General features: G+C 51.7%; 2 protein-coding genes across 2 annotated transcripts; one reads left to right on the top strand and one right to left on the bottom strand.

The window, feature by feature from the left end:
- The first annotated feature begins 1,545 nt into the window (after nucleotides 1–1,545).
- IGSF22 (immunoglobulin superfamily member 22) lies at nucleotides 1,546–21,322 on the top strand. Its single transcript, XM_050755505.1, has 22 exons — nucleotides 1,546–1,654; nucleotides 3,730–3,861; nucleotides 4,101–4,237; nucleotides 5,470–5,569; nucleotides 5,652–5,691; nucleotides 5,863–6,040; nucleotides 7,038–7,151; nucleotides 7,671–7,833; nucleotides 8,765–9,037; nucleotides 9,999–10,283; nucleotides 11,068–11,192; nucleotides 11,274–11,415; nucleotides 11,544–11,840; nucleotides 13,289–13,591; nucleotides 14,852–15,025; nucleotides 15,225–15,353; nucleotides 15,976–16,272; nucleotides 17,364–17,452; nucleotides 17,653–17,845; nucleotides 18,435–18,734; nucleotides 19,485–19,814; nucleotides 21,089–21,322. The coding sequence occupies exons 1-22, from the start codon at nucleotides 1,546–1,548 to the stop codon at nucleotides 21,157–21,159; spliced, it is 3,981 nt and encodes a 1,326-aa protein (XP_050611462.1). The 3' UTR covers nucleotides 21,160–21,322.
- Nucleotides 21,323–22,508: 1,186 nt separating this feature from the next.
- TMEM86A (transmembrane protein 86A) lies at nucleotides 22,509–26,990 on the bottom strand. Its single transcript, XM_050755480.1, has 3 exons — nucleotides 26,815–26,990; nucleotides 24,419–24,683; nucleotides 22,509–24,053 (listed from the first exon to the last, which is right to left on the bottom strand). Exons 1-3 carry the CDS (start codon nucleotides 26,833–26,835, stop codon nucleotides 23,617–23,619), a joined length of 723 nt encoding a protein of 240 aa, XP_050611437.1. The 5' UTR covers nucleotides 26,836–26,990; the 3' UTR covers nucleotides 22,509–23,616.
- Between the last annotated feature and the right edge of the window lie 371 nt (nucleotides 26,991–27,361).

The following is a 27,361-nucleotide window of genomic DNA, read 5'->3' on the forward strand; positions in this document are numbered from 1 at the left end:
CAGACATCAGATTCCTCATATACAAAATAGGGCTTTAAAAACTGCAATGCTGGGCCAGGCGTGGTGGCTCACACCTGTAATCCTAGCACTTTGAGAGGCTGAGGTGGGCGGATCACGAGGTCAGGAATTGGAGACCAGCCTGGCCAACATAGTGAAACCCCATCTGTACTAAAAATACAAAAATTAGCCAGGCATGGTGGTGCGTGCCTGTAGTCCCAGCTACTTGGGAGGCTGAGGCAGGAGAATTGCTTGAACCCGGGAGGCGGAGGTTGTGGTTAGCCAAGGTCGCGCCACTGCACTCCAGCCTGGGCAACAGAGCAAGACTTCATCTCAAAAAAAAAAAAAACCACACAAAAACTGCAATGCTGGCCAGACACTGTGACTCACACCTGTAATCCTAGCCCTTTGGGAGGCCAAGGCAGGTGGATCAATTGAGGTCAGGAGTTCAAGACCAGCCTGGCCAACAAGGTGAAACTCTGTCTCTACTGAAAATACAAAAATTAGCTGGGCATGGTGGCATACACCTGTAATCCCAGCTGCTGGGGAGGCTGAGGCCGGAGAATCGCTTGAATTTGGGAGGAGGAGGTTGCAGTGAGCCGAGATCGCACAAAAAAACCCCGCAATGCTGGTTAAATACAACATGGAGGGACATCCATTCATTGAGATAACATGGTACTCTGAATAGGAATGAGGAAACTCTATCATCTGGCATGGAAAAAATCTCCAAGACATATTAAATGAAAAAAGAAAGGGTCAGAATAGTGTGTATAATGGGCTACCTAAAAAAAAGGAAGATGACAAGAATATATGAGTTTTCCTATTTGCATGATGGAGGTCTAGAAGGAGCCTAGAGACGGGCTACCTATTGCAATGGGGAAGGTTGTAAGATAGACAGACACAGGAGTGGGTGGGAGCCTCTCCATATGGATTTTTATATTGTTTTATTCTTTATGTGATTGAATTACCAGTTCAAAGAAAAATGTAAGAAAAACTAAACCTTTGCCTTTACCATGTCGCAAACACAAGCAGAACTGTAGCAACGTTTTGTCATCTGTTTTAGCATCCGGGTTCCCCAGGGCCCAGGAATAAGAGCCACAGCTTCCTTCTAAGGCCCATTCCAGTATGTCTTAGTCAGGAAGTTCTTTCTTAGGTCTGACTGCATTCCCTCCTGATGAAACATCCAGCACTGCCTCCTTAGTGCCATGTAGCTATCAATAGGTATCCTCAACTCCCTCCAGGCCTTACTTGGTTGGCTGGGTAAGTCCAAGCCCTATAACCCCTCCCTCTGAGACCTTGGAATAGTTTGGAGTTGCTCAGTGAGAGGACAGGACTATTGGGTCTGGTAACTAACCAGGAAAAGGGAGCTAGGAAATGAAGAAAAGAGAGCTTGACTGCTCTCCTGGCCCTCTCCTGTGTGCTTCCATCTCCTCTTATGTATGAATACACACATAACATCTCTGAATCTCCCTCCTACTCCCTGTCTTGTCCTTCATGGCCTCATCCTCTCCCCAGTCTCACAGGTGAGTGCCCACGCCTGCTGTCACCATGACAACCATTCACAGCCAGCAGATGCTGCAGGAGCACGTGTCCATGGAGTTCTCCAGCTCCACCACCCACGTGCAGACCTTCTCCCAGACAACCAAGATCGTGGGAGGCAAGTGGAATGGGGGCAGGGAATGGATCGGGAAGGGCAGCTATTCTTCCTCTACACCTATCCCTTGGGTGGCCCCAGTTGTGCCACTAATGGGCCCCTCAGGAGCCCACAATACCAACAGCAACCCCCACCCAATGTGTGCTTCTAATCTGGGCTTTGTTAAAGCTTCAGTCAGCTGGATGTACACCACATATCAGATCTCCAGGAAAACAGCTTAGAAAAGATCAATCGTGTGGATGTGTGTGAATGATTGATAAGCTCTTAATTGCTGAAGGAGATCAGAGCCATAGGTGAACGGATTATGTCTCCAAAGGTAGAACTTCAGGCATGGGGGAAATTAGGAGGGTAGCCACCTTATCTACATATCAGTAATGCTGACCCTGCTCCACTTAAGAAATAGGAGACTTGGGGCTACCAGTGGAGAGAGAAGGTGAACACATAAACAAGAAGGTGACCTTAGCTTCCAGGCTTTTAGCCCACTGGGGCCAGACTTGGAGGAGGGCAGATCCAAGGGAAAGCTGAGAAATGGTCTCAGAGCTGAACAGAGTGTTTTAGTCATGTCTCTAGTGGAAAGAGATTAAAAGATGGCCAGGGGCTGAGACATTGGATACCCCTTCTCACAGTCATTGCTCCTCCCTCAAAGCCTCAAATGGATAGAGTCTCTCAAAGTCTTCTGTGCACAGAGGTCAAGGCCAGATAAATACTCTATACCAACCAACACCTCCTGGCCAGTGAGGCAGAGCAAGTGGAACAGCTGGGACTCGAGGCATATGGTCTAGACCAGAAGTTCCAAACTCAAGTGATTTATAGCAGTGATTCTCTGCCCTGGCTGCACATCAGAGTCACCTTAGAGCAGGGGGTGGGAGGAGGGCAAAAATACAGCAGTACCTGAGTCTCACCCCAGACCATTCAATCAGGTATTTCTTATAAAGTTCTCCATGGATTCTAATGTGCAAACAAAGCTGAAGACCACTGACCAACAGGGCCCAGGCAGGGAACATAAATGTAGGGAAAAGACTGGGGTAAACTAGATGGTATATCCCATCTAAAGGGGCAGCCACTATTCACCTCCCACTGACTGTTGCCATATGGGAATACAAGTCCAGTGTTGAGAATCCAGAAATCCGAATTTTTATGTGAAATCTTTCTATTTCAGATGTAGGGCTACTTTTTTGTTTAAACATTGTGGAGGTCACATAAAAGACATCTGCAGGCCAGGTATCCCCTGCATTCTGCCTGTTTGAGACCTCTGGTTCCTATTTAAAAGCAGGCCATGAGAGCTTCTTAACACACTTTTCCCCCTCTGTCAGATTAGTGGGATACTAAAGGCACCTACTTCAGTGGGATACTGTGGAGATTAAATAAAATCACCTCTGATATGTGCCTAGCACAGCTCCTGACTCAAGGAAAGTGTTCCATGATTCGGAGCAATTGTTATGAATTGATAACTCACCAGCCAAGAAGATTTTCTGTAGTTTTATGCTGCAAAAAGTTTTTTGTCTTCCAAATATAAAATTATATTTCCACATTGAAGATGTGCTTTCAGATAAGGATATTCCCATATATAGCCCCACTGGAGTGGGAATGTGTCCTGTCCCTCACTCAAGAATCACTACTGCCAAGGCAATGAATGCTGAACCCGCAGAATGGCAGGGAGAAAATCTAGAGCAGAGCTCAGCCAAGCTACAGACCTCCCAGGCAGAAGCAGGCCTAGCCCCTCTTAATGCTACTGGGGGACCAGGACTTCCAGGAGAGAAGCCTAAGAGACCAAGAAAATTCCAAAAGAGAAGCCACCTTTAAAAAAAAAAAAATAGGACTCAGGGCTGTGGCCCCATAAAGGTAATGGACCACTGAGGTGCGGGAAAGGAGTTCGCGTCCCCTAGTGGTTGAAACTTGCCATAACACAATGGCCCATCGACGCACCCTGCTTTCTCCCCACGTAGCTGGTCCTGGTCCCACTTCCCTAAATGCCCTTTGTTCCCATGCTCCACTGTCCCCTCAAGAAAGCTCAGTCCTCCCATCGCGAGCTGGGCTTCTACCTGGAGCCCATTCTGACCTCTCGCCTGCCTCCACAGAGGAGGTCGTGACGAGGAAGTCCTCGAGCACAGTGGAGTTCTTCAGCTTGGTGACCCGGAGCTCCAACATCCCTGCGGGCGACAGCGTCCCACAGTTCGTGGAGAAGCCTCACCCGGTCACCGCGCCCGAGGGTGTGTTGCTGCCCATGGCTCCCCGGGCCCCCAGTGCTTCGCTTTCTAATCGAGTGTCCCCACCCTCCCTTCCACCCCAACGACCTCTAATGCTAAACCCTGGCAGAGCCTGCCTGAGGGTTCCTCCCCTGCCCGGGGCCAGGCCCAGGTGTCTGGGAGGAGGCGGGGAGCCGGCAGAGGGTGGCAGAGGCTCTAGCCTGGTGGCTAAGAGGCGAAAACGCGTCCTGTGCTCATCGCAGGGGACAAAGCCGTGTTCCGAGCCCGGGTGCAGGGGAACCCCAAACCCTACATCTCCTGGAAGAGGGAGAGCGGCATCCCCATCAAGGAGTCCGCCAAGATATTCTACGACAGCATTAACAAGGAACACGTGCTGAAGGTGCTGGGGCCGAGCCGGAGTCTAGTTACCGAGAAGGCCAGAGGCAGGGACCCCCAGGGCGTGCCGCCAGTCTCCTCACCAATGAGAGCCTTAACGGCGGCCCGAGAACTGCGGCAGGATAAGAGAGGCGGAGTCAGGAACTGGGGTATTCCCGAATGAGCAGAGGACCCAAAGTACCCCCAGGGCAGAGCAGAGCAGGGGCAGAGCCAGAACGTGGTGGGGCGGGGCCCAATGGAAGTGAAGGGGCGTGTCCACAAGGCGAGTGAGCCAAAAGGAATGCGGGACCAAGACGGTGGCCGTAGCCATGGAGGGCGGGACCATTGTGGGTGGAGAGGTGCCGCAGGGACTGGTCCGTAGAGTAGGGTTGAGGGTCAGGGGCTCTGGACTCTCCAGCTGAACCCTCTAGAACAGCCTCCCCAAGGACAGACCATCCTTAGGTCTAACCAGCTTCTGGATCACTTTCTGAGAGCTGGGCCTGCCCAGCTGCAACCCCTGGCTCCAAGCCCTTCGAGGAAAGAGAGGGATGGGTCACTGAGAGATCTAGGCCTATAATTACTTCTGATCCTATAATCACTCGGATCCTGGCCCGATTTCCCGTTGTGAAAGGCAAAGAGCCTCCTTTTTTCCCCACAGACAGAAGTAGTCTCCTCCCAAAGACCCATCATCACTGGACTTTCAGCCCCGCACAACACATAGGAGCTGCCCCAGGTCCCCCTACTGGCCACCTCTTACACAAGCTCATTCATTCAGCAGACACTTTCTGAGAGTCTTGGTTTCTGACAGCCTAGCAGGCTTCTGCAAGCACCATGCAGACGGGTACCAAATCAGCCTTACTCACCACCGCTCCTTCTGGGGCTCAGCCCAGTGCCTGGTACAGAGGAGTAAATTGTATTAAATGAAGACTCAGCAAGATGATGCCAGAAACTGCAGATAGAGTTACAACGCAGGGGAAGTCCTGCCTTCTGGGAGCTCACAGCCAAGGGGGAAAGTCTAATGGAGAAGCAGACAGTTTTATTGCTATGGAATCAGGCTACAAACATGCATACTTGCACTGAGTGCTAGCTGGTACCTCCAAATCATATAGGCTGCTCAATCCTCCACACGTATACCCAACACTCAGCTCCTATTGGCCCCTTTTAAAAAAAAAAAAAAAAGGGCCTCATTCCTTATCTCACAGAAAGTCTCCCTGTGGTTCCTTTTCCCTCCCCCTCTAATGGCCGGATTTGATCCAGCTGGAGCCACTGACCTCAGATGACTCTGACAACTACAAGTGTATTGCAAGCAATGACCATGCAGATGCCATCTATACTGTATCTCTGCTGGTAACAGAAGGTGAGTTGGCCCCTTCCTCTTGGCCTTTCTTCTTAGGGGCCAGACTCCCCCTGTCTGAACCTGTCCCTCTGTGTGTCCTCAGGTCAAGAGAAAATGGACTTCAAAAAGATGCTGAAGAAGCGGTGAGGCTGGCAGGTCCCTCTGCCCAAGATATTGTCTCCTCATCCAGGCTGAAGCCTCTCAAAGGCCTCTCCACAGGGCCCTGAGTTCCAAGAATCTATGGAATAGGGAGGGGTTTCTCAAGGTTGGGAGAGGCATTGTGTACAAGCTTAGTCCCTTCCTCCTTCTCCTAGGGCACCCCCTGCTCCCAAGAAGCAGCAGAAGAAGGTGGCAAATGAGAAAGAGATGCTGGAGATTTTGTCCAAAGTGCCCAAGAAAGACTTTGAGAAGGTCTGCATGGAGTACGGTTTCACCGACTTTCGGGGGCTGCTCAGGAAGCTCAAAGAGATGAAGAAGAAAGTAGAGGTGGAGGTCAGTACCCTGCAGGGAGCAGGGGCCTGCAGGCTAGGGGCAGGGCCTCACCCAAAGTGCTAGTGCCTGTGTATTTCTCAGCAGCAAGGTCTCCCCAGTTCTGCACACACATACTCAGAGGCATACTCTCTACTGTGAAAGCAGCAAGGGAGCACAAGTCACCTTCCTTCTACTTCTGTCTTTACCACTCCCTGATATACTTGCATGGACCTTGGAGTCAGATAGACCTAGATTCAAATCCCAGTTCTAGGCTGGGTGCAGTGGCTCACGCCTGTAATCCCAGCACTCTGGGAGGCCAAGGTGGGTGGATCACCTGAGGTCAGGAGTTCGAGACCAGCCTGCCAACATGATGAAACCCTGTCTCTACTAAAAATACACACACACAAAAATTAGCTGGGTGTGGTGGCGCACACCTGTAATCCCAGCTACTTGGGAGGCTGAAACAGGAGAATCGCTTGAACCTGGGAGGTGGAGGTTGCGGTGAGCCAAGATCACACCACTGCACTCCAGCCTGGGTGACAGAGCAAGACTCTGTCTCAAAACAAACAAACAAACAAATCCCAGTTCTACTGCCTTATTAGCTGTGTGAACTTGGGCATCTCTCTGAGCTTCAGTTTCCTCATCTACAAAATGAAAATTATACTTCCTTCTTTCATTTGTTTGTGTGTTGTTGCTGTCATTCACTGGTTCACTCAACCAACTCATTAAGCATCTACATTAGAATTAGAGAATCTATATAATAGGCCCAGGTACCTAGTGACTATTCTATGAATGATGGGTTTTATTGTTTGTTTGTTTGTTTGTTTTTGGCTCATCCCCCATAATATTCCTCTCCTCCTAAATATTTAAATTGATCAGTGGAGCAGTGCAGGTTGTTATCTAATTAGCCTAGTCATTTCTCCCCATACGCTTAAGAGTTTCTCCAGGATTGAGGACACAGTCTGGGCAGGCTTTGGGTACCACTGACACTTGTCATTTTATTATCATAATCTCTCAGGCCATCCGGATTCTGAAGCCCCTGGAAGACAAAGAGACCAAGGTTGACACCACAGTGGTCTTTGACTGCATAATGGAGCTGAAAGACCCCAATGTCAAGATGATATGGATCAAGGTGGGGGATTGCCAGGGTCCACCTTGGCAATATCTCTTCCTCTCTACCCCCTTCTCTCACTATCCATAAGCCTTAGCCTCTCTTCCATCCCATCAAGAGGATGCCTCCTGGTATGGTTGAAAGAGGCTGGAATTGGGCTCTACTGTTAATTGTTTCACCCCTTTGTTGTGTGACGTAAGACAGTCACATTCCTCTGTCTATGCCTCAGTCTACCCATCTTTAAATTGAAAGGCTTGATTAGACAGTCTTAAAGGTCACTGAAGATCTTTGCCTCTAATGGAAAGCATCTAATGAACTCATGCATATTAAGAGCTCGGGCCTGTGAGGAGGCCTGTGGGGAGGCAGGGATCTTGGATCCCACCAAGCCAGATGATGAGGCTATAGAGATCATAGGAACCTCTGTGTGTCTTGAGGGTTGGACATGCACCCTCCAGCTTAGGCTGGCATTGGGGAATAGAGACCTCTGGAAGCCTCCTCCTAAAGCCCTTCATCAGCTTTCCTACCTGTTCCATGAGGCAGGGTACTGAGCCACTGAGGATCCAGTACTCCCTGGGCAAGTACGATGTGAAGCAGATGGGCACCAAGTACATGCTGGTTATTAGCAACGTGAACATGAACGATGCTGGCATCTACAGCCTGTCCGTGGGCGATAAGCGGATGAGTGCAGAGCTCACAGTGCTGGGTATGAGTGGGGGCATGCAAGGGCACAAGGAGGACACGTCGGGTTGGAAGAGAGGAATGGCCAGGGATGTGGTCCATGGGGATATTGAAGAGGACTATGGGACTATGCAAGAAAGGATTGTGTGGGGATGGGAGTCAATAGAGGGAGGAAGCATCAGATGTAAGGGAGAGGACTATGAGACAATAAGTACCTTGGGGCTGTGCAGCATAGTGATTAAGAACATAGACTCTAGGCCAGGCGTCGTGGCTCACACCTGTAATCCCAGCATTTTGGGAGGCTGAGGTGGGAGAACCACTCAATGCCAAAAGTTCAAGACCAACCTGGGCAATATAGTGAAACCCTGTCTCTACAAAAATGAATAAATAATTGGCCAGGTATGGTGGCACACACCTGTAGTCCTAGCTACCCGGCAGGCTGAGGCTGCAGTGAGCCATGATCCTGCACTGCACTTTAGCCTGGGCGATGAAGCAAGACCCTGTCTCAAAAAAAAAATAAGTTAAAAAAAAGAACACAGACTCTGGAGCTAAACTACTAGAGTTCAAATCCCAGTTTCTGCCACTTATGAGCTATGTGATTTAGGTCAAGTTATTTAACTTCTCTTTGATTCAGTTTCCCCATCTACAAAATGGGGAATAATGGAATCTACCTATATGATCATCGGATGAATTAATATGGCTACAATGGTGCCTGGAACATATCTAAAACCACAAAAGTGCTTTTAAAATTGCTGTTACCGTTACTGGGGAGAAGACCACGTGAACATCATAGGAGGGGACTCCAGGTGAGAAGGGCTCGAAAACAAAACCAAAGGAAGGGTGCTTCCCCCCAGCCATGGGCTACAGGAGGCCAGTGACACGTGAGTCCCCTCTTCACCATTCTACCCCTCACGAGGGACCAGCCCAATGACTGCCCCTCCTGCTGTTTGCTGCAGATGAGCCACTGAAGTTCCTGGGAGAGATGAAGCCTCTGAAAGTGACAGAGCGCCAGACAGCTGTGTTTGAGGTCCGCCTCTCCAAGAAAGAGCCCAACTTTGTGTGGAAGTTCAATGGGAAGGAGCTGAAGAGGGATGACAAGTATGAAATCACAGTGTCCGAAGATGGTCTGACCCATACGCTTAAGATTAAGGATGCCAGACTCAGTGACAGCGGCGAGTTCTCCGCTGAGGCGGGGAACCTGGTGCAAAAGGCCCAGCTCACTATTGACCGTGAGTCGTTGGGCAACAGCCTAAGGGGTGGGCTTTGTGACACAGCAACCTCCATGCAGGTAGTCATCATTTATATATCCATCTATCCATCCATCTCCTCTTTGCAAAGCCCTGTGAGAGGTACTGGAAAGATAGAGGGATCTCCCCTCTGTTAACCCCTAGTCTAGTAGGGGAGGCAGGTATGAAAATGAAATTAGAATATCAGTTATTATTCCAAGAGTCAAGACACACTGGGATCTTACTATCAGCTGTGAGATCATGGACCAAGAAAGTATTAGTCTATATCTCTAATGTCATATATTACAGCACATCTGTGTCACTCTTGACTACTTACATTCTGCTATCACAACTCCTTTGGGAATTCCCACATAATGTAGGTACATCAATGAGCATGTCATACATCTGCACCGCACCTGGAATCTATATCACATGGAATCATCATTGCTGTGACGGAGGGAGTCACAAGGGCTGTAGAAGACCAAAGAAAAGTCATCACCTGGCAATGTCAGAAATAATATAATGAATGATGTCCAAGCTTTACCAAGAACTAAAAGGAGTTCCACTTTCAGAGAATGAGGGAGAGTAGAGAACATCCCCAGCAGAGGTAATAGCATGTATAAATGTCCAGACATTAGAGAGACAATGCAGGTATGGCTGGAGCTCCAAGGGGGTGTTAGAGATAGTGAGAACTGTAAAAGTTCTCACTCCATTTTACATATGAGGAAACTGAGACTCAAGAGAGGTAAATGAGTTTTATATAGTCAACTAGCAAGACAGGGCCAGAGCTAGGACTCTTCCTGTCAGGTACTTCTGTGAGTCACATATTGCACACAAACACATTCAACATCACAAGTTCTTGTGTTTTCTGGGGCCAGAAAGAGGGACAGGGCTCATGGCTCTGTAGCTGCAGAAAAAAGATGTTGTGGTTTGGGAGCAGGCCCAAGTGTCTGTCCATCCACAGGCATCCCCATTAAGTTTGAGAGCAACCTCAAAAATGTACGTGTGAAAGAGAGGAGCCGTGCATGCCTGGAGTGTGAACTGACGTCCAAGGATGTGACACTGCGCTGGAAGAAGGATGGGCAGCTGCTGATGCATGGCACTAAGTACAGCATGAACCATGAGGGCAAGCGAGCAGAGCTGGTCATTGAGGATGCACAGCTCAGTGATGGTGGCGAGTACACTGTGGTGGCCATGCAGGATGGAGACCCTACTGAATACTACAGTACTGCCATCGTCACTGTAGAGGGTAACACCCGCCCTATCAATCCTCACTGACCAATCCACTTGACCCTGGCATTCCCTTACAGCGGACATCAATTGCCCCCCTCCCACTAACTCCAACCCTCCTACAGACCATGACCAACTTGTGTCTCCCCACTCTGATCACCCTCACCTCCTAAATTCTGACCATCTCTGACCTCCCATGCCCTGAACATTTATACCTCCTAGACACTATCACCCCCCATCTTCCAGACTCTGTCCCAAATTTCCTGACTTCGTCCTTCACTTTCAGACTCTAACCATCCCCAGCAACCCTGATATCCCAGACACCTTGATCCCAACCATCTCCTACTACCTAACCATAAACCACTTTCCACAGACCCTGGCCACCCTCAACCCCCAATGACTCTATGTATCCCACAGTCTAGCATAACCACAACTAAACATCCCAACTCCAGTGACCGCCTGCATCTTCACCATCTATTTCCCTCTTCAACCCAGCATCCTAAGTCCCTGCTGACCACCCTTCACTAATCAATGCCCCATTAGCCATCTCCCAGTTTTCCTGGTCACCATTTCCCAAGCCACTGACCTTTCCCCATCCCCCTCCCACCTATGGCTCCAGTTCCCCCCACTGACCATCCCCCAATCACCTATGGACCACAATGGCAAGCCACCTGCTCATCATAAATTATTTTGATTGACGCAGCACCCCTGACCAGTCCCATAACATCGCCACCAGCCCTTTTCCCAGAAGTCCCTCCCACCCCAACATCCTGAGCCAGTACCTTGCCCACCTTTCTCCCCAGAGCGTCTGGCCACAGTGAAGAGCGGGATGTCCGACGTGCACGCAGCCACTGGGAGCCCGGCTGAGTTGTGTGTAGTGCTGAACGACGAGAAGGTGGAGGGTGTGTGGCTGAAGGACGGCAAGGAGGTCTGAAGCAGGGGCCAGGGAAGGGGGTGAAGGAGGTAGACCTATCCTATGCTCACACTCACGCCCACCCCTGGCCCCCAGATCACGGACTTGCCAGGCGTGCAGATTGTGAAGCAGGGTGCAGTGCACAAGCTCATCTTCCCCAGTATGGGCCCTGAGCACGAGGGCAAGTACACATTCCAGGCCAAGGGCGCGGAGAGTGAAGCCTCTGTATTCATCGCAGGTATGGATCTGTCCAAGGCAGGCAAAGCTCAACCATGCCTGGCCCACCCACAAGCTCATGGCTTCTCCCCTGCCCCATGGGCTCCTCCATGCCAATGCTCAAGCCTTCCCTGCCGCCCCGCCCCACAGATCCTCCTACCATCGACCCGTCAGTACTGGAGGCACTGGCCGCACACCCCATCACCATAAAGGTAGGCCACACGGCCCACATCAACGTCCCCTTCCGGGGAAAACCGCTGCCCAAAGTGACATGGTACAAGGATGGCATGGAGGTGACGGAGGAGGAACGCGTGTCCCTGCAGCGCGGGGAAGACCAGGCGCTGCTCACCATCTCCAACTGTGTGCGTGAAGACAGTGGCCTCGTCCTGCTTAAGCTCAAGAATGACCACGGCTCAGCCACAGCCACTCTGCACCTTAGTGTGCTGGGTACGGGCAGGGCTGGTCTGGGCTGGGCTGAACTGAGGGCATCTGCTGCCCAGACTCAGGGCAGAAGGCAGGCTGAGGAGGATGCCAGAGATAGAGTTGAAGTTTGGGCTGGGAATGAGCCTAGAAGGCTGGCTTTGCAGTCAGAGCCTGCTTTCTAACTTCCCAGCTAGCTCTTGGCCGAGTGAACCTCCCTAAGCCTCAGCTTCTTACCTAGAACAGGGTGATTTTTTTTCTAGTATCCATTTCTAGTGAATTTAAAGTGCACAGCTAAGAACACAGAACATAATATACTTTCAGATATGTTACTTAAGTATTGTTATTGACTTGAAGAGGAAAACTTGATAGGAGGTAAGGTGGAAATGAGGTGAAAGACAGGTGAAATTGGCCAGACACAGTGGCTCACGCCTATAATCCCAGCACTTTGGGGGTCCAAGGCAAGTGGATCACTTAAGGTCAGGAGCTCGAGGCCAGCCTGGCCAACATGGCGAAACCCGGTCTCTACTAAAAATACAAAAATTAGCCAAGCGAAGTGGCACACAACTGTATTTCCAGCTACTCGGGAGGTTAAGGCACAAGAATCGCTTGAACCTGGGAGGCAGAGGTTGCAGTAAGCCAGGATCAGGCCACAACACTCCAGCCTGGGTGACAGAGCAAGACTCTGTCTCCAAAACAAACAAACAAAAAAAGCAACAACAACAACAAAAAAAGGGGTGGATTTAGGGTTGGAGGTGAGGTTGATTGGAAAGAGTAGTGAGTTTGAAAGTGAAACAGGGTGAGGTGGGAGGTCAGATACAGCTGGAGACAAAATAACGTGGGAAAGATGGAATGGGGATTGGGCATGGGATTTGGGATTTGTCTGAACATGAGGATATAAGGAAAGAGATAAGGAGCTGGCCTGAATGTACTTATATTCAACATGCCACATACACGCCATCACCACCTCCTCCACCTGCATTTCCATCGAGCTGTGGGATGGGAAAGTTTGAGTTTCAATTCAGCAGCAAGACTGAGCACCTCCTCTGTGTTCTCACTGCTGGCTACACAGAGATGAAGTATCCCCAGCAGTTCCTCAATCCAAAAGGGGTGAAACTGGTAGACAGACTGTAATTATAACATAAGGTAAACGGTGGTACTAGAAAGCACTGGTGTTCTCAAAGTTCAGAAGGGGAGAACTGGTCTGGAAGGGGACAGGGAGATCAGCTAAGGGCAGGGGACCCTAAGGTCTCTAGTCTACCCATTGCTAGGCAGATGGGAAACTCACGGGGGCAAGGATCAAACTGTTTGGGCAAGTCTTAGAAGGAGGGATGATGGACACAGGGAGGGGCAAAGGGTCCAAAAAGCTCAAAATCCAGCTATACCCTAGTCTGGGCAGACCTTTGATGAGTGGGAGGAGGCTCTTCTGATCCTTTGTTCCAACGCCCCATTCTGAAGCTGTTCTCTGTCCCCAGACCGTCCGAAGCCTCCACAGGGCCGGGTGGAGTTCCTGGAGCTCTCAGGTAGTTGTGTGCACATGAAGTGGAAGGCCCCAAAGGACAATGGTGGACGACCTGTGACACAGTTCATAGTGGAACGGAGGGCAGTTGGCAAGAAGTCCTGGATTAAGATAGGCGAGGTGGATGGCAAAGTCACCAACTTCTCCACCAACAAGGTGGAAGAGGGAAAAGCCTACCAGTTCCGTATCCTGGCAGTCAATTCAGAAGGTGTGAGTGACCCACTGGAGACGGAAGAAGTGTTTGCAGGAAATCCCATAGGTCAGTGAGATAGCCTGGTGCTCAGTGGGGAACCCAGGGGTCAGCGTGGGGGCCTTCAGCCAGGGATGAACACTGATCTGTGGGGAATTCCACAGGAACATCTCTCCAGCTGTCTCATGAGACGGACTGATTCCAGAGTAAAAACAGAACATCATTTTGGGGAGGAATTCTCAACTTTGTCCAGTCATATCACATGCACAACACACTCCCATGGGTATACCCAGGACGTACACAACTTCAGGGAACTGACTCCACTTCTTTCTCCATCCCAGAAGTCATCCCAGAATCCAAGTGAGCATGATGTTGCTTTAGGGATAACCTTGAAACCACTCTAACTTTTTCCCCACAGAAAACCCTTGACAACATTGGCATTTTAATTATAATTACAGGCTGGGCACAGTGGCGCACACCTGTAATCCCAGCACTTTGGGAGGCCGAGGTGGGCGGATCACCTGAGGTCAGGAGTTCAAGACCAGCCTGGCCAACATGGTGAAACCCTGTCTCTACTAAAAATACAAAAATTAGCTGGGCGTGGTGGCAGGCTCCTGTAATCCTGGCTACTCAGGAGGCTGAGGCAAGAGAATTGCTTGAACCCGGGAGGCGGAGGTTGCAATGAGCCAAGATCGTGCCACTGTACTCCAGCCTGGGCAATAGAGTGAGACTTTGTCTCAAAAATAATATTATTATTATTACTGCAAGTTAATTACTTGCTATACCTCTCCCAACTGATCTCCAAATCTCGTGTCAGGACAGTAGATTGAGAATAATGGGATTGGGGGTCACACTGTGGAAAAGTTTAAGTCACTGATTCTCAATGTTGGCTATACATTAGAATCACTTGGTTTCTTTAATAATGCTAATAATACTTGCCATTCACACCAGGCATAGAATATGGGTAGGCGGGACCCAGACACTAGTTGTTGTTAGTAAGGTTTTTTTGTTTTGTTTTGTTTTCATTTTTGTTTTTACTTCCCACTTGATGCTAATGTGCAAGCAAAGTTAAGAATCATTTGTGCCAGGCATGGTGGCTCATGCGTGTAATCCCAGCACTTTGGAAGGCCGAGACAGGAGGATCACTTGAGCCCAAGAGTTCAAGATCATCCTGGGCAACACAGTGAGACCTTGTCTCTAAAACAGGAAAAAGAAAAAAGAATCACTGGTTTGAGTTTATTTAAGCAGGGGAGGCAGAAGTCAGCATGAGGTGGGCAACTATCTACATGCTCCCCTTCCTAACCTTTGTGATCTCTCTGTCCCCCATAGAGCCTCCTGGTTTTGCCTCCCAGCCTCAAGTGACTGATGTGACTAAAGAGACTGTGACCATCACGTGGAATGTCCCTACCCAGGATGGGGGAGCCCCAGTGCTTGGCTACATTGTAGAACGAAGGAAGAAAGGCAGTAACCTGTGGGTGCCAGTCAACAGGGACCCCATCCAGGGTGAGGTCCTTGGGACAGAGGCCCAGGAGGGGCCAAAGGTGGTCTTGTTGAGTGGACCCATTAGCTGCTGACATAGTCCCTCCTCCAGCTCTTCTGGAATTTTTAACAACATCCCATGACCTCCTCTTCTATGTCTCTCACTCTTGTTCTCACCCCATGGATGCCTCTGGCCTCACGACCCCTCATCTTCCCATTTCAGGCACCAAGTGCACTGTGAATGGTCTCCTGGAGGACACAGAATATGAATTCCGAGTTATAGCTGTAAATAAGGCAGGCCCTGGACAGCCCAGTGTGCCATCCAGCTCAGTAGTGGTCAAGGATCCTGTTAGTGAGTATGGGGCTGCCAGGTCCTGACACATAATGGAATTAGCCCATTCAAAGTAGAGAAAGAATTTCTTCCCTAGGGAAGTATGACAGGCGGTACCACAGTCTCTACACTCTGGAAACTGCCAGTCTCATAGAGGGACAAGATTCACATGCAAGAGAAAGTCAGCAAATAAAGACTGAGAGTCAGGGACAGTGAGGAGGTGGGGTACAAAAACGTTTTTTAAATTTCGTGTATTTCTAGTTAGGTGAGGTAGGAGAGGCAAGCTGAGGGTTGAGTAAGGGTGTGAGGTAGATGGTTGGAGGGTGTTGCATTTAGGAAGCAAGGTGAGGGTACTGCCTGGAAGTGGATGTGGTGGAGATGGTTGGGTTAAAGGCTGGGGTTTTGAATATAGAAGCTTTGAATGTGTGGGGTATGTTGAATTTAAGGGGTATTGAGTTTAAGGATGAAAGTGTTGAAACAGTAAGACAACTGAATTTGAATTTGGAGGTTGAGTGTATAAGGTTAGGTACTGAGGGTGTTAACTGAGGGATCTGGAGCTAGAAGTAGTGAAAGATGGGGTTCAGGAGTATTGAGTGGAGATGAGTTTGGGGGGGGCGCTGACTACATGTCTGTTCTACCCCAGAACCCCCAGGCCTGGTCCAGGACCTGCATGTATCTGATTCCTCCAACTCCAGCATTTCCCTGGCCTGGCGGGAGCCTGCAGAGGGAGACCCACCCTCTGGCTACATCCTTGAGATGAGGACTGAAGACACAAAGGAGTGGTCCAAGTGCACAAAGATCCCCATCTCAGGCACCTGCTACACAGTGGGAGGACTCACCGAGAGGCAAAAATACTTCTTCCGAATCCGGGCTGTGAATGAGGCTGGGGTTGGGGAGCCTGTGGAGCTAGACAAGGGGGTCCGTGCCATGCCACCACCAGGTGAGGAGACAGAGAGGGCTGGGGATTCATGCCCAACATGGTACCTCCAAACCTTCTCCTCTGGGGCCTCATCCCACAGGAAAATTAGATGATGCTATGATCATGAAAAAGTCATCCATAGTTATTGTGCCTGGACAAAGGGGTAACTTCAGGGGCACCCCCACTAAAGCAATCATTGTGTGCCAAATAGCATCCACTGTGTGTCAAAGTATAACCACCCAATGGGTTCTTCTTGCCCATTGCACACACAAAACCGGTTCACTGAGACCACAGCATTGCAACAAAGAGTTTAATGGACACAAGGCCAGCCATGCCGTATGGGAGATGGAGTTATTACCCAAATCAACTCCCCAAAAATTCAGAGGCCAGGGAGCCTGCTTCTGAGTGGGACCACAGGACCGGTGGGGTGGGGGGCTCAGCAGGTCCAGGTGGAGCTATCAGTCGTCAGAAATGCAAAAACCTGAAAAGACATCTCAACGACCAATCTTAGGTTCTACAATAGTGATGTATTTGCAGGAGTAGCTGGGGAGTTGCAAATCTTGTGATCTCTGGAATAATGGCTGATAATCTTTTATGTCTACACCTTAGCAGAATTCAGGCTCCTCACATCCTCCTAACCTGGTGGCCTTTCATTAGCTTCGCAAAGGTGATTTAGTTTGGGGGAAGGACTGTTATCATCTAAACTATAAACTTAAAAAATGTCTCTCCCAACGTTAGCTTGGTCTGAAACCAGGAATTATTAAGGGCAGTTTGGAGGTTAAAGGTAAGATGGGGGTTGGTTAGATCAGATCTCTTTCACTGTCATAATTTTCTCACTGTTATAATTGTTGCAATGGCAGTTTCAAAAGGAGGTGTTAAGAATATAGAAACAAGACACAGGACTTGCCTTCCAGGGTCTTGCATACTAGTAGAAGGAGACAGATAAGAAAACAAATAAATGTTTCACAGTGTTACAGGGCAGCTAGATGTCCGTATGGCCTGTAGTGGGGGCATAAAAGAGGAGAGGTTGGGAAGGCTTTGATGAGGAGGCTTAAAGCAGAGTCTTCTTGAAAGAGAGATCCATGCCTCCACCTCTGTCTCCTCCATCTCAGCTGCACCCAAGTTTGACCTCAGTGCCCGGCTGAAGAGTCACATGGTGGTTCGCGCTGGGACAGCCCTCTGCATCCATGCAGCCTTCTCCGTGAGTTGTCCCTGACCCTGACCTCCATACACTCTCCAATAACCAAAATGGCTATTGTAGCCATCACAGTCTCTGACTCTGACTCTGCCCCTCACCAGACCTCTAGTGCGACAGCCTGGCGGGAAACTCCTCGACAATGGAGGAAGGCCTGCCCCCAAATATCTGCGTGACCAATTGTGCCATCTCCTGTCACTACTCAGGGCTCACCACCACCTGACGTGATCTGGCAGAAAGATGGTGTTCCCACCAAGGGCCGAGAAACAATTACCAAGAGCAAAAACCACTCCCAGTTCCTCATCAATAGCACCAAGCGCTCTGACTCAGGGGTGTACCGAATCTTGCTTCAGAATGAGTTTGGAGAAGCACACTATGACATCCATGTGCGCGTACCAGGTATGGAGAGAAGGCAGAGGCCTCCAGGACCCATCCCTGCACACTCTCCAAAGTACAGCTCCCCAGTGCCGCTTGAGTTCCTACCACAGGAAAGTTGTGCCTTAGGGTCATGAAGATTTCTTTGACAACCCAGAGCAAAACTTTATCATACAGAGTATGGTCAGCAGAGAGAGTAGAAATGAGTGAGGGGCAGGAGGGACAAATGGAGATGAATCCATTAAAAATTGGGGTGACCGCTTAAAGAGAGCTGGGAGCTTTAAAATAAAGCTCTAAACCCCCAAGGAAGGAATGGATTCACTTTTACTGAACAGTAACTACATGCCAGGCTCTTTACCCACTATTTCTATGAAATAGTCATTGTTAGCTCTATTTTGCAACTGAGGAAAGAAGTTTCAGATAAGTAACTTACCCCAGGTCACAAGGCTAGTAAATGGCAAAGCAGACTTCAGAAATAGTTTTCCGACTCCAAGACACCAGCTGCCCGAGACTTGCCCCATCTTATCTACCATCGGACTTGGCAGATGGCTGGGTTGGGGACACAATACTTCAGGTCCCCCAAGGTCGCTGACAGATCTTCCAACTCTTCCAGATTTCCCTCGGCCCCCCACAAACCTACGGTTGTTTGAGGAAGTCCCCAACACAGTGACTCTGACCTGGAACCACAGCCCAGATGTGCAGGAGGACAGTGAGGCTCACTATGTCATCATGAAGCGGGATGCAAGCACCGCCACCTGGTACACGGCAGCCGAGCGTGTCTTCAGCAACAAGTACACAGTGACCGGGCTGCTCCCAGGCAGGAAGTATTACTTCAGAGTGGTGGCTCAAAATGAAATCGGTGACAGTGAGCCACTTGACTCCAAGGACACCTGGCTCATCAATAAAGACCAGAGTAAGTCTGGGTGCCCTGATGGTGGGGATGACATAAGGATCGCAAAGGGTACCCAAGAGGCAGGATAAAATCCGAAAACCATTGAGATAGAACGGTTAATATCTGGGACGCTGCGGAGAGAAGGAAATGTTGGCTTTCTTCGGGATACTTAGGGGTGAGACTAAAGTGGAGGTGGGGAGGTACCTTTGGGGGCAGAGACGACGGTGGAGGGGCTGCGGAGGGACTTAGAGCGCAGACTTAGACTGCGTTCTGCTCTGAGGGGAGGGTCTAACCGGGCAGAGAACAGGGGAGGGCTCTAGGGAGCCAGGAGGATGGCTGGGATCCCTGGAGACTAGGCGTTAAGGGTGGGGGCCGCATCAGGAAACTCCAACTGAGGAGCTAAAGGGATAAGACGGGAGACTGTGGACGCTGATATGACGTAGGGGAAGCTTGGAGGCGGAGTTAAAGGCTGGGAATAACAGGGTCCAGGAAGCTGGCGCTGGAATGACATCTTGGCCCCGGGTGTATGGGAAAGCATGGCTTGGGTGGCAGAACCCTGGAGTGGCTGGGGACGGGGCTGGGGGGTCCGGGGGAGATCTGGGGGCTGGTGGGGAGCCCTTAGGAACCAGTGTAACATTGGGCCCCCAGAGTTAGTGGCGCTGGGAATCTGGCCTAGGTCCTCGGGGTTTCGTGTAAGCTGAGCTCTAAGATGTGGTTGGTGGGTGGGGGCTTTGGGGCGCGCTCACGGCCCGCCCCGCCCCGCCCGCGCAGTCGAAGACCTGAGCGCCAAGCTCAAGCCCTACGAGAAGAAGGACTGGCGCCAGGCACCGCGCTTCCTGACGCCCCTCAAGCCACACACGGTGCTCCGCGGCCAGGACTGCACCATGACCTGCGCCTTCCTTGGGAACCCGCGACCCACAGTGACCCTCTACAAGGGCGACGTCAACATAACAGCCAACTCGAAGTTCTGGTACAACTCCACCAGCGGCGTGTGCACCCTCGTCATCCCCACCTGCACGCTCAAGGACAGCGGCGATTACAGCGTGCTGGTGGAGAACGAGCTGGGCAAGGACTGCAGCAGTTGCATGCTCACCGTCTATGGTGAGGGCGCCACGGGGTCCGGCCTCGGGGAGGGGGAGAGGCGCAAAAGGCTGGTCTTGTGGGCCATTGGTCAGCTCTTTTTTTGGCTGGCACCGTTTTTTGACCTGACTACCAACAAGTGGTGCAAACATTCTTAGTTGGCCACAGTTCTTACCACTCTCCCATCCTTTCGATGTCATTTGTTATATGCCTGGTCCCTGCAGACATGAGAGTTCTCAATCCCTAGATAAGATGTGGTTTGCAACTCTTGGTGAGCCTAGACCTGCCTTCAAAAAAGATACTCGTGATCAGGATTCAACCAGACTCACCAATCACGATCTCTCTGGCAGGGTTCTGGAAATAACCTTTATGTTTACAAAATTTTGCGGGTGATTCTGATGTGCAATCAAAATTAAAACTGGTCTAGGATAAGGGCAGGTGGGGGGCACAAACAAGGGGAGGAGCGAAGGGAACCCTCCCTTTTGTACATGCATGCCATGTTTCTACTCGTGTGTGCACACGTGGGGGAAGCATTTTATTCCTTCCCAGTCTACTGTCTTCATAGCCACACAGCTAGCAGCATGAACTCTAAATGCAAAGCTGGCCTGCCTTGCTGTTGCTTAAATTTCCCCCGGCTTTCCTTTCATGGTAAAATCCCAAACCAACAAGGTTTCCCCTCCCCCACCTCTCATCTCATCTTCTGCTACTCCTGAACCTTCCATGACACTCCATTGCTGTGGTCTCCATGGTTACAAACCTTTTTTTGTCCAGTTATAGATACCTCTCTTTGGGGAAAGGACCTTGTCATGTTGCTCTGTCTCTTGAGTGCTTAGCTAAGTGTCTGGCACTGAGACAATATCTCCAGAGAGGCTGCTGAGCTGTGTAAAAGAACTAGGCCAGGGAAGGCACTGTGGGCGCTATCCAGCTTTCATTCCACAGCTAAAGAGATCCCTGATAACTCAACTCCGGTTGTAAGCACAGCATGTGGGCCCAGGGCCCTGGCTCTGCCACTGACCAGCCATGTGACCTTAGCAAGCTACCTCATTGAGCCTGTTTTCTCATCTTCTTTATAGGACTGTGAGGTTTAAATGAGATAGTACAGAATTGCCTGACACAATGTCTGGCAAATATTAACTGCTAGATAAATGGCAGCTCTCGCCCCTTCCGCTCTGCCAACCCAAGATTAAGGGTCCCAGGGTCCAGCGCCTGGTTTCCTGCATAGGAAGTCCAGCAGTTTGGAATTTCCCTGGTCCCCAGCATCATTAATATAATGAATACTTGCTTTGCTCTTTCAGACAAAGATGATAAGTCAATTGTAGCATCCATCACCGAGAGTCTGCAGAAGAAATCAAAGCACCTTATGTGAGCTCCAGCCCAGTCCAGGCATCAGGAGGCTGTTACGATGTGGAGCTTCTTGGCCGGTCCTCTGCATGGCGTGGTGTAGGAAGCCCAGTTTGCTCTCTGGTGTTTGTCAATGTAAACATTCAGTGAAGGGATGGGGCAATAAACTAAATTCATCCTTTCCTGTTCCTGAGGGTGGTATACAGCAGGGACCAAGGGGATGGATGTGATTGCATGATGGGGAATCCCAGACCTGGACCCCTGAAAGCCTAGTCCAAACCCACCCACAAGGCAGTGACCAGCCTTCCTGTGACTGGGCCTAGACTTCCCTTCCCCTCCTCCACATCCACATGGCACCTTATCCCTCCCCTCAGAGCTTGGAGGCAAGTCCTGCTGACTTCATCCTTCTCCCCATCCTGCTCTCTCCCATTTCTTCACACTAGGTAGGTCTGTGTTCAGAGTTCTGAAGTTTGAAAGGATCAAGATCTTCCCTCTTTAGTGTCCAGGGTTCAGAGCTAGAAAGGAATGATCATCCAGCTCACTAAGTTTCAAACTTACGTTTTTCAGTGGACTCCTTCCACAACAAAACAAAACAAAAAAACGCAACCTAAGAAGCTACTGGACTTGAAATAAGGATAGGGGGTCTTTGAGCCTGCCTTCTCTCATTATTCCTTCGCTAACCCCTTACCAGGAATCTCTGTAAAAACTAATTTGGAAATCACTGATTCATCCAACCACCCATGACACTTGAGTCTCCTAAATCACATTCCCACAAATGTGCAACACCTCTACTGATGGCATATCCACCACCACCGAAGGCTTCCCTTTCCACTTCTGGGTTAGGGCATTGCCTGTTAAGTTGCAAATGCTCCTGGAGCAGAGTGACACATTCTTTTGCCAGGGCTTTACATCTAATGAATGAATCAGTCAATCTAATCCCATTGCTCCCAGCTGTTCAACTAAGCCCAGAGTCCAAGATGAGGGAGATGCTTGAAGGGAATCTGGATCATTTTGAAGGAAGCAGCAGGTCTCGAGTCGGGAGGGGAGGAGGTGGGCAGCAATAGGTGACACTGGATAACTAAAGGTCACCAAGGGTGCTGGGCACCTGTGCACAGGGGAGTACAACAAGGACAAATTTGGACAGTGACAAATACCACCCATCCCCCATCCTCCTAAACCACATCCTCACCTATACCAGGGAAGTGAGACACACTCCAACCAGCACAGTGTCACCACAGCCAGGGAGCCAGCCTGGCACCAAGATGCACTGCCCAGGACTGTGACTAGGCTGTGAGGACAGCCAGAGCCCCTGGCACCATGCCCCCATGCCCTCTCCAAGATAGGCATGTGCCACACAGGCCCACAAGCAGAGCAGCCAATGGCTCTTGATTTTTATTTTTTTTCACATGGGCAGCAGAAGATGGAGTTGTCCCATCCTTGCTCCCCTTGCATTGAATGTGCCTTGGGTCTTAAAACCCCAGAGTGTCATTGCAGCCCCCTCCTCTTGCTCCTAGTGTAGGAGGGGCAAGGAGGAAAGCCCTGTGAGTATGTGTGTTGGAGGGGAGAGGTCCCAGCTCCCTGAGCCAGGCTCAGCACCCCTCAGCAGCTCCCTGAGGCCCTCTCTCTGTGAGACTTTTGACAGACAGACAGCAGGACAGAAACATATAGCAGAGAAAGACATAGGCAGACTAGGAGACAGGCTACACACACACACACACACACACACAGAAGCTGGCCCCCTCCTTTGGCATGCTTCACCCTAGCCCTGGGGACAGGATCTAAGGGTGGTATATGGGACCTGAGCTTTGGGCTTGCCTGAGAGAGAGATGGGGCCACTTGAATTCTTGAGACCCCAAGCTCCGAGACCAAAAAAGTTCTCTCTCCTGCCTAGCCTGGATCCACACCTCTTCATATCCCCACCCACCACTTAGAGATTGAGATTGTTCAAGTAACAAGGATAGAAGAGGGAAAAGGGAGGCTCCACTCTCATCCAGTCTTCCCAACTAGGGGCCTGTGAAAGGGGCTCCTGGGTCTAAGTCTTCTCAGCACAGATTCTCCCATTTCCCTCAACTCTGTGCAGATGAAAAAGGGGAGGAGTGGACGAACCACTGCCATTGGTCCTAGGCATAACACATGGAGTCAGACTCTTCCACCTGGTAGGGGAAGGGGGTGTGTCAAGAAGCTGAGCACCATCACCTTCCAGGAGGGCTTTTGAAAGTCCTGATGGGGTAGAGGTGGGGAGATGTCTACTTCTGGCTCCAGTCAGGGATTAGGCTGGCTCTTTTAGCTCTCAGCATTGTCCTGGACCACGAGTTCCGCTAGGGAGATCCTTTTCCAGCCTCCCCACTCAAACTTGCAAATTCCTCAGGCAGAACCTGCTGCCCCAGGATGGCACTGCAGCCATCCTGATCCAGCTCCTGCAGCTTCCCAGGATCTGGGCCCCAGCCCCAGGAGGAGAGAGGGGTGACCGGACCCTGGCACCTCATTTGGCCTTGCTCAGTCTGTAGTGTTCCACAGGCTCCCGGCTTTCCACAGCTGACAGGGCGACGAGCATTTGAGCCGCATAGTAGGTGGACATGATGAGCGCCCGAGAGTAGGGCACAGGAAAACAGAATTTGTTGAGGGCGATGGTCAGGTCTGAGATGATAAAGAAGAGTGCACCACTGCCAGCTGCCAACTCTGTCCAGCGCCAGTCTGCCCCGGCCAGCCGCAGCCCTGCCATAGCTCGCCAGCCCATGAAGCCGATAAGGGCCACATAGACCCCCACCAGGTAGGTGAAGGCACCTGAGAGGCACGGGTAGAGGAGGGCATAGCACAGACCAGACAGCACTGCCATCACCAGACCTGTCCGAAGAGCCAGTGGCCGCATGCCAAAGGCCGAGGCGTAGAACATGTGGGTCACAGCAAACATCAGCAGACCTGGGGGTAAGAGGGGCGAAGGCAGCTGAGGGCAAGCTTGATGAAGAATGAGTAACAGGGTAGGGGTAGGGATGGAGTGGAGTGTTTGGGATAACCCAGCAGCTTTGCTTTGGGATAACAGGGGTAAGAAAATCTAAACTTAAAGACCCCCACCCCAGTCCCCTGAAGGACTCTGGAACTGATCACTAGTTCCCCTGCGAGGTCATCCCCTAACAGGGACCCTCACAGTCCCTGGTCTCAGAAACCCTCAGGCTCCCCATACTCTGGTTCAAGAACTCCCTCTTCCAAATCTTTGCCCACAGCCCCAGGACCCCTCTATCCCCAAGCCTAAGGACTCCTCCCAGGCAACTACTATGGCCACTGACCATGCACGAAGTATCCTTGGTCCTGCCAGATGAGGAAGGCGTCACCTACAGCAGAGAAGACAAGCCCCACAAAGATGCGGGTGGCACTAGGGTGGGCCAGCAGGAATCCCAGGCCATGGGCCAGAAGGAAGAGCCAGAGGCAGAAGATGGGCAGGCATTTGATGAGGGTGCTGACCCACGACGGGCTAGATGAGGGCAGCCAGAGCACGAAATACACGCAGGTGGCCTTGAAGAACGGCACCAGTTTGGGTCCTTCACTCTTCACCTGGAGGACACAGGACAAGGGCAGCACTCAGAACCTGGGGGCTTAAAGCCAGCATCCTCAGCCTAGGCATCCACCCAGAGACACTCCCACCCATACCCCCACCTCACTTCCACCCCAACCTGAGAAGACTGACACAGAGAAACCCCGCCTGACCTGCCTCTACCAACCAGCAGGTTGTGGCCAAACCCATCACTGCCCTGAGGCTCAGTATACTAGGAGGGGGAAGGGCTCCACTGTCCTTGCTGTCTGCCTCCACTCTTGGCCCTGGGGCTGGGCCGGAATAGTCACTCACTGGGCAGCAAACAAACTTTGGAATAATGTCCCCTTCGGCAGCCTAGTGTGCTTCTCCCTTCCTGCCCCCTCCTTCTCCCTCCTCAGGGCCCCTTTGGCCCCCCTCTCTGCCAGCAACAGCCCCCAGCTGTCTGGAATGGAGTGAAGTCAGTAGGAAACCACAGAGACGCCCTGACTGGCCAACTCGTGATCCTCAGCATGGGGCCAGGGTGCAGCCTTAGGGCCCTGGCAACACCAGGTGTGTGCCAGGAATGTGGGAAGGCAGGCAATGCCAACCACCTCAGCCACCACAGCCTCTCTCTCCTCAATCAATCTGTTCCTCAGCCTCCACTCCACCTGCCCCAGCCTGAAGGTGGCATCAAGGGCAAGGAGAGCTATGCTAGGGATGCTGGCTAGACAAATGGACCCATGAGTTGGGAGCAAGAAAATTGTCCCTCAAACACCAAATATTTCAAGGATTGGGGGAAGGGAGGGTGTGTGTCAGTCAGTCTCATTTCCCAGAGAACAAGAACAACTCAAGCCACACCAGAAAGAGGCAGGAAGCGGGGGAGGGGTTCTCTTCCCAGCTTCTGATCTGGAGCCAGCAGACAGGCTGGGAGATGGGGAACTGAGAGGGGGAAGTTAGAGCAGCTGACTTGGTCTCAGCCGGATTAGCAGAGGGCAGCTAAAGAAAGGTTGTCCCCAAGGCCACTGCAGGCAGAGTCCAAGCTGGGGGTGGGGGCTGCAGCGATATTCTGAATCTGTGATCCTTGCAACTCCCTTCCTTGGGCTGCTAACAGATTCCTTGAGGGTGATATGGAGCAGCTGGGGTTCCCTGTACACCCACACTCTGCCTAAAGTGATTGTGTCTCTGGCTAAGTGAGCTGTCCAACACAGGACTTGGGAAACACTCAGACTCCCAGACCACCAGGTACTTAAGGACTAATCAGACTGTGATGATGAGGATTGGGAAGAGGCAGATGGGTGGGTCCAGGTTCCAAGCCTTTCCTTGTTCTGCCAGAGGTAAGAGCAGTGAGAAGAGATGACTTCCACTTCCCATGGAAATTAAGGCTGGTCAGGGTAGGGGCATGGTCAGGGTAGGGGCATGGTCAGAGGAGGAGGCTGGAGGGGATGCCCAGGCCCACAATGCCCAACAACCACCTGCCAGCCCCTGGGAGCATTAACCTCCGCTCCATGGCCTCTCCCAGCCCCATATTTTCTAGAAGGAGATACCAGCAGTAGCTGGGGAGACTCTTACAGTTATAGGGAAGCCAATAGTAGAATAAGGAGGATGGGGAGACGAGACAAAAGGCTCGAGCTAAGAAAGTCTGAAAAGCAGGGGATGTCAGAGAGAATGCCCCCTTTTCCTCCAGCGCGTTATCAGCGCTCCTTAGACTCAGTGGCGTCCGCCAACTTGTTTACAAAATGGGGAAGGTTAGGAAACAAACTTGGGACGGCATTCCCAGGAGGTCCCTGTCATCCTCCCAGCACTCCCCGCCCCCACGCCTCCCCGTGGTCCGCCTACGCAGAACCCGGCGGCCGCCAGCGGTCCCCTCCCTCTCCCGGGCCCCGACCCCGCCGACCGGCGCCGAATACGTGGAGATCAACAAAGTCACGCTTCCGAGTCACGTGGCCAGTGTTTTCCTCCCTCCCGCGGGCGGGCTGGGGGCGAGCGAGGAGGGGCGCCGCGAGTCTGAGGAGCGGGGGACCGTGACAGCGCCCGCCTCCCGCCGGGGAACGCCGGCCGCCGCGGGACCCCCGCCCCGCCTCGGCCCCTAGCAGCTCGGCCTGCCGAAGTCCGGTGGCCAGGCCGGTGGGCTCCAGCCGCGCCGGGCACTGGCTCGCTCGCTCGCTCACTCACCACAGTGACCGGGGACACCATGGCGGGGGCGGCGGCGGCGGCTGGCACCCCGCTCCCGGCTGCAGCGGCCAGGACCCGCCCACGGCCAGGTGAGCCGGCGACGACTCTCCAAAGCGCGGAGGGACGGACAATACCTCCCGAGCGCCAGGCGCCCGGGTTCTGTCAGCTAGCCCCGTGACGTCACCGCGGCCAGGGCCAATGAGCGGGCGGGAGCCCGGGGGGCGGGGCCCGGCTGGAGGAGCCGGCCAGGCCTCCGGCTGCTGCTCGGAGAAACGAAGCATCTCCCAGGGGTCAGAAGGCGGGGACCCCCCAGGCCCCGCCCCCTTGGGAGGCCGTGCCAAGGCGTCCACGGAACGTGAACGTGACCGTGATCCCAGTGCCTGGGTGAGGACTGAGCTTGGCTCAGAGACAAACACATTGCTGTCCTGGACGCACAGCCACATACATTTTCTCATAACCCAGGAGCAAAAGGCAAAGACAGATTCCCTTAAGCCTTTAAACATGCAGTCCACGCCGATACAATTGCAACTGGACCCACAACCTTCAC

This window comes from Macaca thibetana, chromosome 14 (assembly GCF_024542745.1).
Source record: "Macaca thibetana thibetana isolate TM-01 chromosome 14, ASM2454274v1, whole genome shotgun sequence".
Lineage (NCBI taxonomy): Eukaryota > Metazoa > Chordata > Mammalia > Primates > Cercopithecidae > Macaca > Macaca thibetana.

Coding starts and splice junctions, on each gene's coding strand:
- IGSF22 (XM_050755505.1), top strand. CDS start 1,546: ATGACAACCATTCACAGCCAGCAGATGCTGCAGGAGCACGTGTCCATG. Junction 5,570..5,651: donor ATCTCTGCTGGTAACAGAAG/GTGAGTTGGCCC, acceptor GTGTGTCCTCAG/GTCAAGAGAAAATGGACTTC. Junction 18,735..19,484: donor GCTCATCAATAAAGACCAGA/GTAAGTCTGGGT, acceptor CCGCCCGCGCAG/TCGAAGACCTGAGCGCCAAG.
- TMEM86A (XM_050755480.1), bottom strand. CDS start 26,835: ATGGTGTCCCCGGTCACTGTG. Junction 24,684..26,814: donor TGGTGTCCCCGGTCACTGTG/GTGAGTGAGCGA, acceptor TGTGTCCTCCAG/GTGAAGAGTGAAGGACCCAA. Junction 24,054..24,418: donor CCAAGGATACTTCGTGCATG/GTCAGTGGCCAT, acceptor TCTTACCCCCAG/GTCTGCTGATGTTTGCTGTG.